The sequence below is a fragment of the Trachemys scripta genome, chromosome 10, assembly GCF_013100865.1.
Source record: "Trachemys scripta elegans isolate TJP31775 chromosome 10, CAS_Tse_1.0, whole genome shotgun sequence".
Taxonomy (NCBI): domain Eukaryota; kingdom Metazoa; phylum Chordata; order Testudines; family Emydidae; genus Trachemys; species Trachemys scripta.
In genome coordinates, this window is record NC_048307.1 from 85241892 (window position 1) to 85259981 (window position 18090).

Consider the following 18090-nt stretch of genomic DNA (forward strand, 5'->3'; position numbering starts at 1 on the left):
GACAACAGGGACCCCCTCAGTTAGGTCCATCTTGGGGTCCCCGGCCATCCCAGCCCAGCCCCCCTTGGGGGGGGTCAGAGCCATCTCTGCCTCCCAGCCATCTCCCCAGCCTGCTTCCAGCACCCTGCCTTCAGCGACCCCTCCCACAGCTTTTGTCCAGTTTCCCGGGCTCAGGAGTCACCTGGCCTTCAAACCCTTCCTGGGTTCTCATGTTACACACTCAGGAATGCGCCCCGGGCAGATCCCATCCTGCAATGCAGACTATCCCAGCACACTCCCCTGTCAGCATTCACAGACCACAGTGAGAACAGGCCCAGTTCGTCACATCATTCTATTACAGATTTAAAAGTCACTATCATTGAACAAAAAAACTTCAGAAACAGACTTCAAAGAGAAACAGCAGAACTAAAATTCATTTGCAAATTTAACACCATTAATCTGGGCTTGAATGGGGACTGGGAGTGGCTGGCTCATTACAGAAGCAGCTTTTCCTCTCCTGGAATTGACACCTCCTCATCTATTATTGGGAGTGGACTACATCCACCTTGATTGAATTGGCTCTGTCAACACTGGTTCTCCACTTGCGAAGTAACTCCCTGCTCTCCATGTATCAGTATATAATGCCTGCATCTGTAACTTTCACTCTATGCATCTGAAGAAGTGAGGTTTTTACCCACGAAAGCTTATGCCCAAATAAATCCCTTAGTCTTTAAGGTGCCACCAGACTCCTTGTTGTTACTTCTCATACACTCTTGAATGGCACCCAGAGATTATGCTTGTTGTGACAGTTCTGCTGTCCTAGTTCACTTCCTCATGGTGCAGACCCTTTATCCCACAGATGTGACTATACACAGGCTTACCTGAAAGGGCCAGTTACTGGTAAGTAACTCCTCTGTCTTTTCTCTCTCCCAGAATCCATGAAGTGTATGTATTGATGGTATGGGGGTGCTGAAGCCAGAGAGTCCTAGCTTTCCTGCCAGAAAAAGCAGAGCTTGGAAGGCCTCTGAGGAGCCAAGTTGTGCAGTGTATTGGCTGGGCCTGTGCTGCATAGTCCTCTTCCATGGCTGCTGGGCTGGGTCTGTGCTGCCTGCCCCGTACCCTGAGCTCTTGGGGAGGTTTGTCTGAATCCCTTGCCCTTTGTTTCCTCCTCATGCAGCAGACAGTGTGTGGGTTTGACCTTCTGCGGGCGAATGGCCATTCCTTTGTCTGTGATGTGAATGGGTTCAGCTTTGTGAAGAATTCCATGAAGTATTATGATGACTGCGCCAAAATTCTTGGGTATGTAAAGAGCTAAAGCCGGTGTGTGGGTGTGTGTGTGGGTGTTTGTTCCTCCAAGTATGTGGTATAACCCTACGTGCCTTATGCTGGAGAGCTCAGCGAACTGCTCAGCAGGGAACACTTGCTTTGTATTTGAAACTTGTAAGTGCTTAAGATGGGGAAGCTCCAGGATGTAAGGGGTTAATTTCTCTCAGATGCAGATTTGCCAGCCAATATTAGTATCTTCAGATGTAGTCGAGTTGGCCTTCTTACAACCTACTGTACCCAGCTACTGTACTGGAGATGCTTGGAAAGTGATTGGTTGGCCTGATGCAAAGGGTGCCAACGCCGCACTCTGGAGCTCTTCTGCTGGGTCTGTGACATGACAAATCTGACTTGAGAGTGTATGCAGGACTAAAGGAAGCACCATCTGTGGCATAATGGGTTTTGAGCAAGGCTGTGGTGGAGGGGGATTCTAGGGGAGCTTGTCACTGGGTGCAGATTGCTAAGGGAATGGGATTCCTGTGTTCTGGTCTATTCCAGGAATATAATCATGCGGGAGTTGGCTCCCCAGTTCCAGATTCCCTGGTCCATCCCAACAGAGGCAGAGGATATTCCCATTGTCCCCACAACTTCAGGCACCATGTGAGTATCTGTTAGCCCCAGCAAAGGGTGCCCCCATGGGTAGCCAAGGATTGCCATACTCCCCCATAGTACTGGGCTTCCCCTCCAAGCATTTGGGTCTGTCCAGAACACAGAGACTGTAAGGCACTAGAGAGACCTAACCAAGCTAGGGGAGGGCAGCACAACGAAGGATAAAATTGAGTGTTGAGAAATGCAAACTAATGCACATTGGAGGAATAATATGAACCGCTCATATGCCTTTGAGGGTTCTAAAGGAACGATATCAACTCAGGGAAGGGACGTGGGTGTCATGGTGACAGCTGAATGAGCCCCCTGCTCAGTGTGCAGTTGCAATCAAAACAAAACTGGTAGGATACTGAAGAAATGGGATGGTGAAAGTATCATGATGCCATTATATAATCTGTGGGATGTCCTCATTTAGAATACTGTGGTCAGTTCTGGTCACCCCGTCGTAAAAAGGTTGTACCAGAAATAGATGGGGTGCAGAGAGGGGTGGTAATGAACAGGAGCCTGACAAAACTGCTATGAAGAGAGAGAGGCCTTGGCTACACTTACCCGGTAGTTCGACGGCTGGAAATCGAACTTCTGGGTTCGACTTATCGCGTCTAGTCTGGACGTGATAAGTTGAACCCGGAAGTGCTCGCCGTCGACTCCGCGGTACTCCTCTCGGCGAGCTGGAGTACCGCAGTCGACGGCGAGCACTTCCGGGTTCGACTTATCACGTCCAGACTAGACGCGATAAGTTGAACCCAGAAGTTCGATTTCCAGCCGTCGAACTACCGGGTAAGTGTAGCCAAGGCCTAATACTGAAGCAGACTTCTGAGAGCATGGGGGCGAAAGGGGTTTCTGCAAGAAGGGGGTCTGTCTCCTTGTGTTGGTGTTGGAATGGGAGAGGGAGGAGTATATGGGAAGGGTGCTGTCTCCTGACAGGGCGTATACTTTTTGGTTTCTTCCACTCTAGGATGGAGCTGCGCTGTGTTATTGCGGTGATACGACATGGAGACCGCACCCCCAAGCAGAAGATGAAGATGGAGGTTAAACACTCTAGGTAATGGGTGCAGCAGAAGGGGTATGGACTCTTGCAGTCAAGAGAAATGATAGGTAGAGAGCTTAGCTGCTGAGGCCATGGACCAAGCATGAGAGCCCACTGTGTGGGAAGTAGTGCTTTCTCTGGCTCCATTCACCACTAATCCCTTTCACTCAGTCAATCTAGCCTGCCCCAGGAAGCTCCTGCATTTTCCATGCAAGCAGTGGGAGAGGGCAGCTTGTGATGAAGGCTTGTTCGAAGTACAAGATCTTGGACTTCCTGCTGGGCACTTGCAAAGGGAAGGAGAGAAACCATTGGCTATCTTTCCTTCTCCTAGTTCAGGCTGAAAGCACCTGTTTTCCTGGGAATTCTGGGGGGGGCGGGCAGGGATGAGCCTGTGGACATGCCAGCTCTCGCTGAAGAGGCATAGCTGGGTGTGTAGGGATGACCATCCTCTTGGCATGAGAAGAGCTGAAAATCTGACTAGGTCTGTTTGTCTGTTTAGGTTCTTTGAATTATTTGAGAAATATGATGGCTACAAGACAGGGAAGCTGAAGCTGAAGAAACCAGAGCAGCTGCAGGTGAGGGGAGACCTCCCTGGGGTCACTGTACAGAAGACCTGGGTGATCTGGATCCGAGAGAGCTTTTTGTGGGGCTGGTACCTGAGCGCACTCCCTATCACACACACAGCAGATCATGTCACTAGCTTCCAGCAGGGACTGTTCATGGGCAAGAGCCTGAGGAAAGACGAACTGCTGTAGAACCATAATAATGTCAGTCCTGCTGCTCTCCCATCATGGCACTGTCTCGGTGAGAGAGCGCCTCAGACTTCGAGAACTGGAGGAATTGAAGGCTTGTGTTTGCTCCTGAGCAGGACAGAGCTGCAACCTGAAAGTGGAAGGAACTAGAACTGGCCCTAACTTATCCCAGCTAAAGCTGTGTCTTGGAGATCAAAAATGTCCCTGCAGATGAATGTGGGAAAAGGTTTCAATGATGTGAGCAGCCATGGAGCTAGGTGCATGCTATCTGAGTGCCCATCCTCCCTGGCTCACTGGGAGGAGAGTGGGTGACTGGGGCCTGGGTGTCCATTAGCCTTGGGGCACTGTAAGGGGAGGGGGGTGCAAGCTCTCTGGGTACATGATGGATGGTGCTTGTTATCCCTGACAGGAGGTGCTGGATATTGCGCGCCTGCTAGTGGTGGAGTTGGGAACTCACAATGACTGTGAGATAGAGGAGAGGAAGTCCAAATTGGAGCAGCTAAAAACTGTCCTGGAGATGTGAGTAAGAGCGAGTTGGGTGGGGTGGAGGCTCATGTTAGGGCTGCCTACTTCCTGGAGGATAATAGTGCAGCTACAGAAGGGAGACCCATTATTGAAGCACTGTGTGCTGCTCATGTCATGCCTGGCCAGTCCCCTAGGGGTGGCAGAGGCTGCAGTCACCTTCTTGTAGGCAGCAGTACCTGGAGGATGACACCAGCAGGGCTTGCTCCGAAACTGGCACCACAAGCACCAGTTCTTATTTTTTGGGCACTGTAAGCTTGACGTCTTCTGGTTTTGGTGTAAAAAGGCCCAGCGCCCTGACCTAGCAATGCTCTTGTGACAATGGGGAACTTCCACTGCTGGAAAAAAGGAAAAATAATCCCCTTGATGCACAGCACTTGTGCATATAATGTCCTCTGTCTCGAGATCTGCAAATGGAATGGAGGTAGCTTTGCTCAGGGAGGTTGTTCTAGCACCAAGAGTGCAACAAAAGGAAAACTGAAACCTTGATGCGGCCCTGGTGAATCTAGTATATCTGGATTTGGCCTTGCGTTTGCCTTGCAGAATAGCCTATGGGGCCCACATAACAGGTGACATGGTGGTCTCATGGCATCTCCAACATACAGAAGCCTAAATCTAATAAGTAGACCAGATCTCCCCTTGTTTGGGCCTAGGAGGCAGCACTATGGGACCCTGTGTTCATCTGTCAAAGGTATAGATAGAAATTAAGAGTGTTTGATGCCCTCTGGACACTAATTTCGGAGTCCAAGAAAGTCGTCTGTTTTCAGACCGTTTTGTTAAATGAGGCAGCAGGCAAACCTGCCAGCTTCGTATGCTGGGTCACAGATGTAGAGCACCAGCGCAGAACTTGGCCACTTAGTGGTGCTGCCAGAAAACGAGCCCATCCAAGGACAGTAAGAAGGGCATTGCAGGGAGCTTGAGTGGCTTTGCCTTTTGCTGCCTGGGGACTGTGGGGCCAGGGTATTGATTTCTCTCCCTTTGTGACAGGTACGGACACTTCTCTGGCATTAACCGCAAGGTGCAGCTAACCTACCTGCCTCGTGGACACCCAAAAGCTTCCAGTGAAGATGAAGGTTAAAAAACCCCCACATGCTCCCTCTCATACTGGTTCTAATCCCTGGGACTCAGTACTTGTATGCTGCTCTGTCACCCCAGCTTGGACTGCACCTTTGGGGTGGTGAGGACAGAGCAGAGTGCTGGTCAGAAGGACAAATGCATGCCTTCTCTGCCACTATGGCAAGACCTACTGGAGCGAACACCTGACTGCTTTATGCCATCAAAAGGCTGGGAACACATACCCCCATCCCTTAGGGTGGATTGGAATTCACATGCTCTGTCTTGAACTTCTGTCATTAAGGCTGGAAAATTGACCCCTGTGTCCCCAAAATCCAGAGCCCCCTAATCATGCACTTACTGAAGTCTATTAGACAGGCTCTCGTTGATCCAGCGCCCACTGAAATCATGCCCATGCTGAGACTCCTCTGCCATTGCCCTGTAGGCCCCTTGGTCTCTGGAGCCGGTGCCCCTATTTTATAGTATGGTGACTACCTGTTTATCTGTTTAGATGCCCGTAAGGAGCCCTCCCCATCTCTGCTACTGGTGCTGAAATGGGGTGGAGAGCTGACCCCAGCAGGAAGGGTCCAGGCAGAAGAGCTTGGTCGGGCCTTTCGCTGTATGTACCCTGGAGGCCAAGGTGAGCTTTCCCTCTTGTGCTGCTCATCAGTTGTGGTCTCTGACTGTGCACAGAGGCCACACGTGGCCTGCTAATCACCACTGGTGACTGGACGCATGCATGGATCTGAATACTTTCTCTTGATTAGGCTCTAGTAGCATATGTGGCTCTGGGCTCCTCCACTGCTTTAATTCAATAACTATTTCTGTTCTGTGTTTGGAAAGAAGAAGGATGATGTGGTTGTCACATGAGGATGACTGACTACTTTCCAGTCCATTTGTAACAGAGGAGGATGTTAAACAACATCTACTAGTGATAAGTGTTTTAAAATCCAGCAGGCATGGAGAACTTGGAGTTGGCAGGGCTGACAGGGGCTTCCTACCCAGCTCCACATCCCTGCAGCTCCTAGGCAGCAGAGGCAGGGGCCAGGGCAAGGGCTCCGCTGCTCCTGCCACAAGCACTGGCTGTTGCAGCTCCCATTGGCTGGGAACTGCAGCCAATGGGAGCTATGGGACGGGGCCTGCGGGCAGTATGTGGTATGGAGACCCCTCTGCTGCCTAGGAGCTGTAGGGGAGCCATGCCAGTGGGAGCTGGGGGCCCCCCCCACCTCAAGGTAAGCGCCCCCCTGCACTCCCCAATCCGCTGCCCCTAGCCCTGAGCCCCCTCCCACGCACCCAAACTGCTGCTGCCGGCCCAGGGGCTGCCCAGCTTGCAGAGTCACGAGCTAGCACCAGCCGCTGCAGAAGTCATGGAAATCCACGGAATCCGTGACCTCCATGACAGACTCGCAGCCTTAGTAATGACTAGTCACAGTCCCTAGGAAGAGGGCTGTGGAAGACAGGACAGGCATGGACAGAAAGGGGTTTGCAATGCAAATAGAAGTTCATTTAGTCTGTTAATAAACCAGACCCCAGAAGAGGAGATTTTATTTGCAATTCTAATTATACAGTGTGTGATTTGTCCCCCTCCCTCTGAGGCTCTGGTAGAGACAGGGCTGCTCCCCTGATGACACTGGGTAAGCTGACCCTGCAGTTTGTCTTTCAGGGGCTAGTAATGGGCTGTCAATAGGAATGGCTCTGAGTATCCAGGTGTCTTCTTTAGCCCCTAATCACTGACTTGGGGGTTTGTTCCCATCAGGTAATTAAGGGCTGTAGTGGGTTTGCGGTCATTCCTCCCAATCTGGCTCAGAGGGAGGCCCCTGCGCCTCACTACAAGGACCCACTCTAATAACAGTAACTTGTTGACACCAACCCTTCCTGGCTATGATGATTTCTCTGCTCCCTGGCCCAGTGCCCTCAAGCTAGGACTACGTGGATTGGTCCCATCCTGCAGTGGATCAGTAGAACTCTTAGCCTGTTTTTTTCAGCCTGTGTCAGGTATTAGCCAGGGCTTTCCCCACCACAGCTGCTTTCTGTGCAAACCCAAAGACTGTCGGTGTGACTGAACTTTGCAGAGAACTGTAACTATCTCAGGAAGGTATCTGTTCCCTACAGGAGTAGAATTTTGGAGGTGCATTTAACTCTGACAGATCCTAGCAGCTGACTGCTGTTGGTGTTTGAAAGTTGTGTTGAGTCTCTGCTCTCTGTTCCAGGTGACTATGCTGGCTTCCCAGGGTGTGGCCTGCTCAGACTGCACAGCACCTACCGTCATGACCTCAAGATCTATGCTTCAGATGAGGGCAGGGTTCAGATGACGGCAGCAGCTTTTGCAAAGGTGACTCCTCTCTTATGGCATCTGCTCCGTGCACAGCAGCCCGGATAACCCAGAGATGGTTCTTGGCTGTAGAGCTGATGGCCAGCAGCAAAGGATCTACACTAGGGGTGGGCAAACTTTTTGGCCTGAGGGCTACATTGGGGTTGCAAAATTGCATGGATATTCTGGGATGCATTAACAGGTGTGTTGTGAGCAAGACACGAGAAGTCATTCTTCCGCTCTACTCTGCTCTGGTTAGGCCTCAGCTGGAGTATTGTGTCCAGTTCTGGGCGCCGCATTTTAAAAAAGATGTGGAGAAATTGGAAAGGGTCCAAAGAAGAGCAACAAGAATGATTAAAGGTTTTGAGAACATGACCTATGAAGGAAGGCTGAAAGAACTGGGTTTGTTTAGTTTGGAAAAGAGAAGACTGAGAGGGGACATGATAGCAGTTTTCAGGTATCTAAAAGGGTGTCATAAGGAGGAGGGAGAGAACTTGTTCACCTTAACCTCTAAGGATAGAACCAGAAATAATGGGTTTAAACTGCAGCAAGGGAGGTCTAGGTTGGACATTAGGAAAAAGTTCCTAACTGTCAGGGTGGTTAAACACTGGAACAAATTGCCTAGGGAGGTTGTGGAATCTCCGTCTCTGGAGATATTTAAGAGTAGGTTAGATAAATGTCTATCAGGGATGGTCTAGACAGTATTTGGTCCTGCCATGCGGGCAGGGGACTGGACTCGATGACCTCTCGAGGTCCCTTCCAGTCCTATAATCTATGAATCTATGGAGGCCCAGGTAGAGAAGGCTGTGCCTCCCCAAATAGCCTGCCCCCCACCCCCATCCACTCCCTGACTGCCCCCCTCAGAACCCCCGACCCATCGAACCCCCCCCATTCCTTGTCCCTAACTGCCCCCTCGTGGGACCCCCTGCCCCAACTGCCCCCCGGGACCCCACCCCCTATCCAAACCCCCTGATTCACAACCCCCTCCCACCCCCGCAGAACCTCCGCCCCATCAAACTGCCCCCACTCCCTGTCCCCTGACTGCCCCCCGGGACCCGCCCAGCCCCCTTACCATGCCGCTCAGAGCAGCATGTCTGGCAGCTGCGGTGCCCGGCAGGAGCTAGACACACTACCACTCTGCTCGACAGGAGTGCACCGCTCCGCCGCCCAGAGTGCTGCCCACGTGGCGGCGTGGCTGTGTGGCAGGGGGGACACCGGGGGGGGGCCTGGGACTAGCCTCCCGAGCCGGGAGCTCAAGGGCCGAGCAGGACGGTCCCGCAGGACGGATGTAGCCCGCAGGCCGTAGTTTGCCCACCTCTGATCTACACCATCTGGAGTTGCTACAAAACTCCACTAGATAGGTCTCAATAATTATTTTCCTTTTAAAGCAGGCCCAGATGATACGCAGCGTGAGTTCTCCTGTGGGTAACCCCTTTGCTGTCCTAATGGGGATGTCTGAGACTGTCCACATTTCAGAGACTGTACATTTGCATGGAGCAGCACTGGCAGTGCAATATGACCCTCATATTTCTGCTGCATTTGACAGCACTGGAGCAGTAGTTGAAACCTGGTAACGAATCAGTCAGATCCTGGGTGTGCATGATGCCGGAGCCATTTGTATGCTTCTAGGTGTTTGTTGCTTAGAAGGTTGTTTCTCAGAGGACTGCTTAGTTTAATGCAGGGGTGGCCAAACGGCGGCTCACGAGCTGCATGTGGCTTTTTTACAGTTAAAATGTGACTCACGGAGCCCCTCCCTCCATTCTCTGTTACCAGATTGGGCGGGAGCTTGTGGGTTCTTCCCGGTGGTAGGGTTAGGGGCTTCTGGTCTCAGGTCTTCAGCCACACAGAGCAAGTCTGCCAGAGTTCAAGGCTTCAGCCCTGCTCCTGCTAAAGCCCCAAGCCCCGGCGGGTGTGACCCATCTCTCGAACTTCTGAAGATTGTCATATGAGGCTCGGAGGATCAGTAAATTTGGCCAACCCTGGTTTAAGTTGTGTCTCTCTGGTACCACTTGGTTGTAAATGGGCAGTGAAATGTCCCAAATGACCGTGTGGGGTAGGGATCAGGTTGGGAGTGTCTGTGGGTACCATTCAGACTAATGGGAAATCAGAGTGTCTTCTGAAATCTGATTTGCAAGGAGCTTTCATTATATAAATGGTTTCACCCCTTTAGAAGTGACTCGAGGGTGCATTAGGCAGCCAAGGACTGCTCCAGTCAAAACCTACAACAGTTCTAGTTGCACTGACAGAATCTTTGGCACTTTCCTAAAGACTGCCATAGTTAAAACCATCCTCAGCAGCTAGGATTTCATTTGGTGACTTGAAGGAGAAACTAGTCATTAAATTTGCTAGAAAGTGTGCTGGCTTATGTTTCACTGAGCTGAAATCCTCTCCTGTTCTGCTCTAGGGTCTCCTGGCTCTGGAGGGAGAGCTAACCCCCATCTTGGTGCAAATGGTAAAAAGTGCCAATATGAATGGACTGTTGGACAGCGATAGCGACTCCCTCAGCAGCTGCCAGCACAGAGTGAAGGCACGGCTGCACGAAATCATGCAGAAGGATGCCAAGTTCTGCGAGGGGGATTACGAAAAGGTAACATAAGAACGGCCATACTGGGTCAGACCAGAGATCGATCTAGCCCAGTATCCTGTCTTCCAACCGTGGCCAATGCCAGGTACCCCAGAGGGAATGAACAGAACAGGTAATCATCTAGTGATCCATCCCCTGTCACCCATTTCCAGCTTCTGGCAAACTGAGGCCAGGGACACCATTCCTGGCTATCCTGGGTAATAGCCATTGATGGACCTATCTTCCATGAATTTAAAATCTAGTTCTTTTTTTGAACCCTGTTATAATCTTGGCCTTCACAACATCATCTGGCAAAGAGTTCCACAGTTTAACTATGTGTTGTATGAAGAAATACTTCCTTTTGTTTGTTTTAAACCTGCTGCCTGTTAATTTCATTTGGTGACCCCTAGTTCTTGTGTTATGAGAAGGAGTAAATAACACTTCCTTGTTTACACCAGTCATGATTTTATAGACCTCTATCATATCCCCCCTTAGTTGTCTCTTTTCCAAGCTGAAAAGTCCCAGTCTTATTAATCTCTCCTCATACAGAAGCCTTCCATACCCCTAATCATTTTTGTTGCTCTTTTCTGAACCTTTTCCAACTCCAGTATATCTTTTTTGAGATGGAGGTGACCACATCTGCATGCAGTATTCAAGATGTGGGCGTACCATGGATTTATATAGAGGCAATATGATATTTTTCTGTCTTATTATCTATCCCTTTCTGAATCATTCCCAACATTCTGATAGCTTTTTTTGACTTCTGCTGCACATTGAGTGGATGGTTTCAGAGAACTATCCACAGTGACTCCAAGATCTCTCTTGAGTGGTAACAGCTAATTTAGACCCCATCATTTTATATGTATAGTTGGGATTATGTTTTCCAATGTGCATTACTTTGCATTTATCAATATTGAATTTCATCTGCCATTTTGTTGCCCACTCACCCAGGTTTGTGAGATCCCTTTGTAATTCTTCACAATCTGCTTTGGACTTAACTACACCTCTACCCTGATATAACGCTGTCCTCGGGAGCCAAAAAATCTTACCACGTTATAGATGAAACCGCATTGTATCGAACTTGCTTTGATCCGCCGGAGTGCGCAGCCCCACCCCCCCCGCCAGCACTGCTTTAACGCGTTGTATCCGAATTCATGTTATATCGGGTCACATTGTATTGGGGTAGAGGTGTATCTTGAGTAGTTTTGTATCATCTGCAAATTTTGCCACCTCACTGTTTACCCCATTTTCCAGATTATTTATGAATATGTTGACTAGTACTGTTCCCAGTACAGACCCCTGGGGGACACCACTATTTACCTCTCCATTCTGAAAACTGACTGTGTATTCCTGCCCTTTGTTTCCTATCTTTAACCAGTTACTGATCTACGTGAGGACCTTCCCTCTTATCCCATGACAGCTTATTTTGCTTAAGAGCCTTTGGTGAGAAACCTTGTCAAAGGCTTTCTGAAAATCTAAGTACACTATATCCACTGGATTCCCCCTTGTTCACATGCTTGTTGACCCCTCTCAAAGAATTCTAGTAGATTCGTGAGGTATGATTTCCCTTTACAAAAACCATGTTGACTCTTCCCCAACAAATTGTTCATCTATGTGTCTGACAATTCTGTTCTTTACTATAGTTTCAACCAGTTAGTCTGGTACTGAAGTCAGGCTTACCAGCCTATAATTGCCTGGATCACCTCTGGAACCCTTTTTAAGAACTGGAGTCACGTGAGCTATCCTGCAGTCATTTGGTACATGAGCTGATTTAAATGATAGGTTACAGACTACAGTTAGTAGTTCTGCAATTTCACATTTGAGTTCCTTCAGAACGCTTAGGTAAATACCATCTGGTCTTGGTGACTTATTGTTTAATTTATCAATTTGTTTCAAAACCTCCTCTAATGACACCTCAGTCTGGGACAGAGCCATCCCAGGTCTTGCTGAATCTGGAAAAACCTAATGTGCCACTATTAAAAAGGATGAACCTAGTGGTTCTAGTTCAGACAGCCTAACATTGAGCCTGGCAAAATGTGGAAAGGCTGATACAGGATGTAATCAGTAAAGAATTAGTTAATTCCAGTCAAAATGATTTTATGGGAAATAGCTAACCCAATATCACTTTGTAATGAGCTTACAAGTCTGGTTGACAAAGGTAATAGTGTTGAGATAATATACTTAGACTTCTGTAAGGCACTTGACTTGGTCCCATGTGACATGATTACAAGATTAACGCTGTACAGAACCAATGTAGCCCATATTAAATGGGTTCAAAATTTGTCTCCCTACATCTCAAAAAGAAATTGTAAATGGGGAATCATTCTGTGAGGGTGTTCTAAGTGGCGTCCCTCGGATCTGTTCTTTACTCAGCGCTAATCGCTATCTTTACCCGTGATCTAGCAGAAAGTATAAAATAATTACTGGTAAAGTTTGCAGGGGTCACAGAAATTGACGGAAAGGTAAATAATGGTGGGGTCAGTTCTACAGAGGGATCTGAATCATGTGGTAAGCTGGGCTTCTTTGAACAGCATGCATTTTAGTACAGCTAAATGTGAAGGTCACATGTAGGAACGAAGAATGTAGTGGGTCACACTTCTGGGAATGGGGAGTATTTTGGAAAGCAGTGACTCTGAAAGGGGCTCTCATGTCCAGCTGGTATCCACTAGGATTTAATTTCCAGGGCCTTGCACTGGTTAAGAGAACACATGCAATCCCTTGGATGCATAAGAGAGTATCAAGTAGGTGAGGTGCTGTTACCTCTGTATGCAGCATTAGTGAGACCATTACTGGTTACTGTGTCCAGTTCTGGTGTCAACCCTTTAAAAAGGATGTTGGTGATCAATTGGAGAGGTTCAGAATGATTTGAGGTCTGGAAAACCTGGCTTACAGTGAGAAAACAATGAGAAACTAAAATAAGATCAATCTATTTAGTTTTTCCAAGAGAAGGTTATTTGGTGGCGTGATCACTATCTGCCTCTACTATCACAAGCCTTTCCCCCCGGTAGTTACTTGCAATGTGGCAGACAAAGGCATATTCCGATCCAGTGGCTAGAAGCTAGAGGAATTCAGACTAGAAATAAGGGTGTAAATTTTTAACAGTCGGCGTAATTAACCATTGAACAACTTGGATTCTTTTTGAATCAAGACCAGATGTCTTTTTCTAAAAGATCGGTTCAGCCAGAATTTATAGGCTGATGCAGGAACCATGGGGTGAAATTCTCTGCCTGCGTTATGGGGGTGCTCCAAGTAGATTATCATCATTCTCTTCTGTGCCACATGTGCATACACATCTTATCAGGGCCGGGCCACAGGCGGCCTGTGTGCACTGATCAGTTACTCACTTGCGGTCAGGAGACACACAGCGGAGTCGGGGTAGAGCTGGGTCAGGCTACCAGGAAGTCGGGATCAGGCACCAGATTACAGGCAGCAGGCAAATAGAGTCAGGGACAAAGCAGAGTCAGAAGCTGGAGTCTAGGCCCACAACAGGGCGAGGTCTGAAACAGAAGCAAGCAGGAGATCTGTGTGGTTGCTCAGACCACTCTCCATGACGGCTTCCTGGTTTATATATTGACATGAGCCAATCAGTGGGCTGCCACTCAGGCCCTGCTGGGGCGGTACTTCCTGCAGTGCCTAGCATCACAGGGTCCTCCAGTGAAAACCCAGCCTAAGTTTCCAATGGCAATATGGAAGTGTCAGCGGCCCAGAACCTGCATGGTCCCAGGTGCTAGTCCTACAGGTTCTTATGCACGCACTGATGGCAGCCCAAATGCTATCGGTGGCAGTCTCTGAACTTACTTGAGAAAGGGATAGCTTTTCTTCTCTCATCGGCGATCCCTCGGCGTTTGAGGATGATTGTCGTCCATAAAATGATAGCCAGTTATCACTGGTTCATCTTCAGGTGGCTAATGAGACTGATCTGAGATCCATAGATCTTGTCTCAATTGGGGCAGTCATTTCCCAGTGGAAGGGGTGGATCTGGATTGTTGATCAGGCTGCGGCATGTTCTTTTCTTCTTTCCTGTTTCTCAGTTTCCAGTTGTCTCCATTGATTTCAGAATACTGGGATCCTTGTCACAAGGTCCTTTTCCATTTTGGTTGGTTGAGGGCATCCCAGGAGTTACGTCAATATTGCACTTCTTCATGTTAGCTTTGAGGGTGCCTTTGCAGTGCTTTATTTTTGCCCACCCCATATCAATTGGCTATGGCTCAGCTGTGAGAACATGATCTGCTTCTGGAGTCAATTTTCTGGCATTCAAAGAATGTGACCAGCCCAACAAAGTTGGTGGTGGATGGTCATAGCTTCAATGCTGGAGGTTTTGGCTTGGGACAGAACACTGATAGGGGTGTGTTGGGCATCTCACTTGATTCAGAAGATCTTACAGAGGCACCATTGATGGTATCATTCAAAAATCTTGAGGCGTCTACTGTACATGACCCTAGTTTTGGCACTGTACAAGAGAGCAGGGATAACAGCCTGGTACACGAGAAGCTTGGTTTAATTCTTGATGTCACAATCTTCAAAGACCTGTTTTTCTCAAGCGTCTGACAGCAGCACTGGCACATTGAAGGTGGTATTGAGTTTCTGCTACAGAGAGCACTTCCTTTCCCTCAGCAGCTCAACAGTCTCCAGAGTCTCTATTGATCTGAATTATGGGAGCGGGAGCCTGGTGATTCAGAGCCTGTTGGTGGAGTAGTTTAGTTTTCTTGGTGTTGAGTGTGAGGCCAAGTTGGTTGTAGGCCTTTGTTGGCCTCTTCCTCTCTGAGGTGAAGGGGACTTCCTTCCCACACAAGCATAGGGCCTCTTCCTCGCAGGTCTACCTGGAGCAGACATGCCTGCTGAGCATGAGAAGTAAAATAATCAAGCCTGGATCCAGTCCACTCCATGTACGTTGTCAGGACCCAGACTCCTCTGTACTGATGAAGCACTTGGCAGCACTTGCCCTCACCAGCATCTGATGCACTGGGAGTAAAGCATGGTTCTCAACCTGGGGACCAGGAACAGATCCTGGAGGTTATGACCACCCTTCCTTTCCTTACAACTATGCTGGGGGAGGGTCCCCCAAAGTTTTTTCTCTTGTAACCTGAGGTCCCAAAATGGAAGAAGCAGAGACCCAGTAGAGAAAAGGAAATGGCTTCTCACCTATGAATACCACCTAGCCTCTCTTGGAAGGTCTCTGCTGTACCAAAGAGAGAGACTTTTGCCAACAGGCCAGGTGTGGCATGGAGGGTCGGGGGAGGCATAGGCTGTTGGTGGATGTGTAGGATGACTGTTACACAGGAAACTAGTTTGTCAGTTGCACACCATTTCCAGAAGCTTAATTGCTGGGGTTGGACTGGATGCGCTGTGCTCTCTATATGCATAGGCACTAACCTTTTTGTGTTCTCTTTACTCTGCAGTTAGCACCTACAGGCAGCATCTCTCTGGTCAACTCCATGACTTTCATCCAGAACCCAGTAGAGATCTGTAACCAGGTGTTTGCCCTGATCGAGAACCTCACTTCCCAGATATGCAAACGTCTGGAAGATCCCAAATCTGCAGGTGAGCGGCTGGGTTTGGGAAGAGGGTTGTCCAGAGCAGATCCCTCTAGATTGGTCTGTGCAAGCAAGAGCTCTGAGCTGTATAAATACGTGTCTGCAGCAAAGAGGCTTAGGAAACACACTCATGCTGTTGATCTGGAAGCTCCCATTCCTATTTTGAACCATGTTCAGGAAAGCTGTAACACCAAGGAGCCGGATTGCTCTGTGCTCAAGGTGTTAGAGTGATTACTGTTAGTAGCAATGCAGACTTCTTGGTGTGACTGGGTTTTCCAAGCCCATTTGTGGTATTTGCTATGAGGCTGTAGGTCTTTCTGTATTTTTCCTTTCCTTTCCCAGCTGGAATCCCAGCTATCAGAAGCACGTGCAGTCTTGTCAGTTGAAACTCAAATAAGAGTAGCCTGGGTGTGAACATAGAACCATAGCAGTGTGGGACTGGAAGGGACCTTGAAGTCATCAAGTTTATGAGAATGTCATGTGCGACTGTGTCAAAAGCCTTACTAAAGTCAAGATGTATCCTTTCTACTCCTTCCCAACCCCCAGGTCATAACCCTTTCAAAGAAGGAAATTAGGTTGGTTTGGCATAGTTTATTCTTGACAAATCCATGCTGGCTATTGCTTATAACCCTATTATCCTTCAGGAGCATACAAATTAATTGTTGAATAATTACCAGGTATCGAAGATAGGCTGACTACTCTATAATGCTGCAGGACCTCTTTTAGTACATCTACACTGCACTTTAAAACCTGCAGCAGTGAGTCTCCGAGCCTGGGTCTATAGACCTCAGGCTTGTGCTAAGGCACTAAAAAGAGCTGTGTAGACATCTGGGCTCAGGCTGGAGCTCAGGCTCTGAAGCCTGGGGTCATGGGTGTGTTTCTCCAGCCCAAGTACGGACGTCTACACTACTCTCTTTAGTACAAGCCTGAGCCTGTAGCCCTAGCTCTGAGACTCTGTACTGCAGCTTTTCAAACAGCGTAGAGAGACCCTCTGTTCCCTTTTTAAAACATACGAGTTTTGTACTTGCTGCTCTTTAGACCTGCAGCTGTACCACAGCGAGACTTTGGAGCTGATGCTGCAGCGCTGGAGCAAGCTGGAGAGGGATTTCCGCATGAAGAATGGGCGCTATGACATCAGCAAGATCCCTGATATCTACGACTGCATCAAATATGATGTACAACACAATTGCTCCCTGAAGCTGGAGGGCACTGCTGAACTCTTCAAACTCTCCAAAGCCTTGGCAGATGTGATCATACCTCAGGTACAGTCTGGCTCAACTCTTTCCCCTCTCTCCTAGGAGTGGCGTTCACTCTCAATAGTGGAAATGTCTGGCATGAGTCTCACAAAGGGATGTGTCTTCAGGCCTGTGTCAGGTTTCCCCGCTGTGTGAGCGAAAACCAGAAAGTCATTGGTTGGTGTTTATAAGAGGATTTCTCTGTATTGAGTAGTTCCTATTTCTTCTGCATTTTCTCACTTGTGGGACCAAGGCAGCTACTCTGCAAGCCACCCATATCTTCTAGAGAGCATTGTCCACTGTGTCAGCTTGCCCCTCCCTCGCCCTCTTAGCCAGAAACTTTTTCCTAGCCTTGGAACCTAAGCGGCCCTAACCACCCTACAGTTCCTTCTAACCACTGAAGGTGTAGCGAGCTTGGATCATAAGCAGTGTTCTGCGTGCTTATCTTGTTAGGTTTTTTCTTATGCCATTTAGGGGCAAATTTTGTTAATTTAACTATAATCAGCCAACCAATCCAATTTCTTAAGTCAAAAGTGCAGAAGATGAAATGTCCATCTGGCATGGGCTTCCTCTGGACTACCACGAGCAGAAGGGTAGGCTCACTCACAACCTCAATGTCAAGGGAGACTTTTCAGGCCTGCTAAGCTAAGGTTAGCCATGTACAAGTCCAGCATCAACGTACAGGATTGGCCTGCAGAGATGGGAAGTCTGCCTCAACCCCAGTTGGTGGGAAAGCTCTTCAGGCCCAGTTGGTTAAGTCTGGCTATGAAGTTAAGGTTCTGTTCCCTATTAAGATCCCTGGATAAGTCCAGGTCAACCTAGCAGACCTGGCTGTATGCCTAAAGTGGCTCCTGAAAGGTCAGAGGCCATTGTCCACCTCTGAAACCAAAGCATGGATCTAGTTGTCTGGGATCCAGCCAGCATGAGGATCCGACCCCTTTGAGGAGGAAGAGTCCCTTATCTAGTGATTCTGTGCCCAGAATGGGACCATTTAGGCCGAGGCCCTGGACCTGTCCTGTTCAGTGGAGCCTGGTACTGCAGGTGTAACACACTGTGATTGTTAGAGAACTGCTCGTCTTACTGGCTATGTGCCCAAAATGGTGACGTGAGCATCCTTGTTGAGGTCCTTCCACCACTGGAGATTGGGAACTACATTGCAAGCTTCTGATGAAGTTCAGGATGGTG

General features: G+C 48.8%; 1 protein-coding gene across 7 annotated transcripts in view; it reads left to right on the top strand.

Moving 5' to 3' along the window:
- Positions 1–18090, top strand: part of PPIP5K1 (diphosphoinositol pentakisphosphate kinase 1) — a 124680-nt gene that overhangs the window by 25276 nt on the left and 81314 nt on the right. For all 7 annotated transcript variants that reach the window (XM_034783112.1, XM_034783115.1, XM_034783114.1 and 4 more), the window contains exons 10-20: positions 1157–1278; positions 1801–1902; positions 2864–2950; positions 3435–3510; positions 4097–4206; positions 5197–5282; positions 5774–5902; positions 7473–7594; positions 9978–10160; positions 15536–15677; positions 16709–16932. In XM_034783112.1, coding sequence (XP_034639003.1) covers positions 1157–1278; positions 1801–1902; positions 2864–2950; positions 3435–3510; positions 4097–4206; positions 5197–5282; positions 5774–5902; positions 7473–7594; positions 9978–10160; positions 15536–15677; positions 16709–16932 — 1383 coding nt within the window. The remainder of the gene's footprint in view (positions 1–1156; positions 1279–1800; positions 1903–2863; positions 2951–3434; positions 3511–4096; positions 4207–5196; positions 5283–5773; positions 5903–7472; positions 7595–9977; positions 10161–15535; positions 15678–16708; positions 16933–18090) is intronic.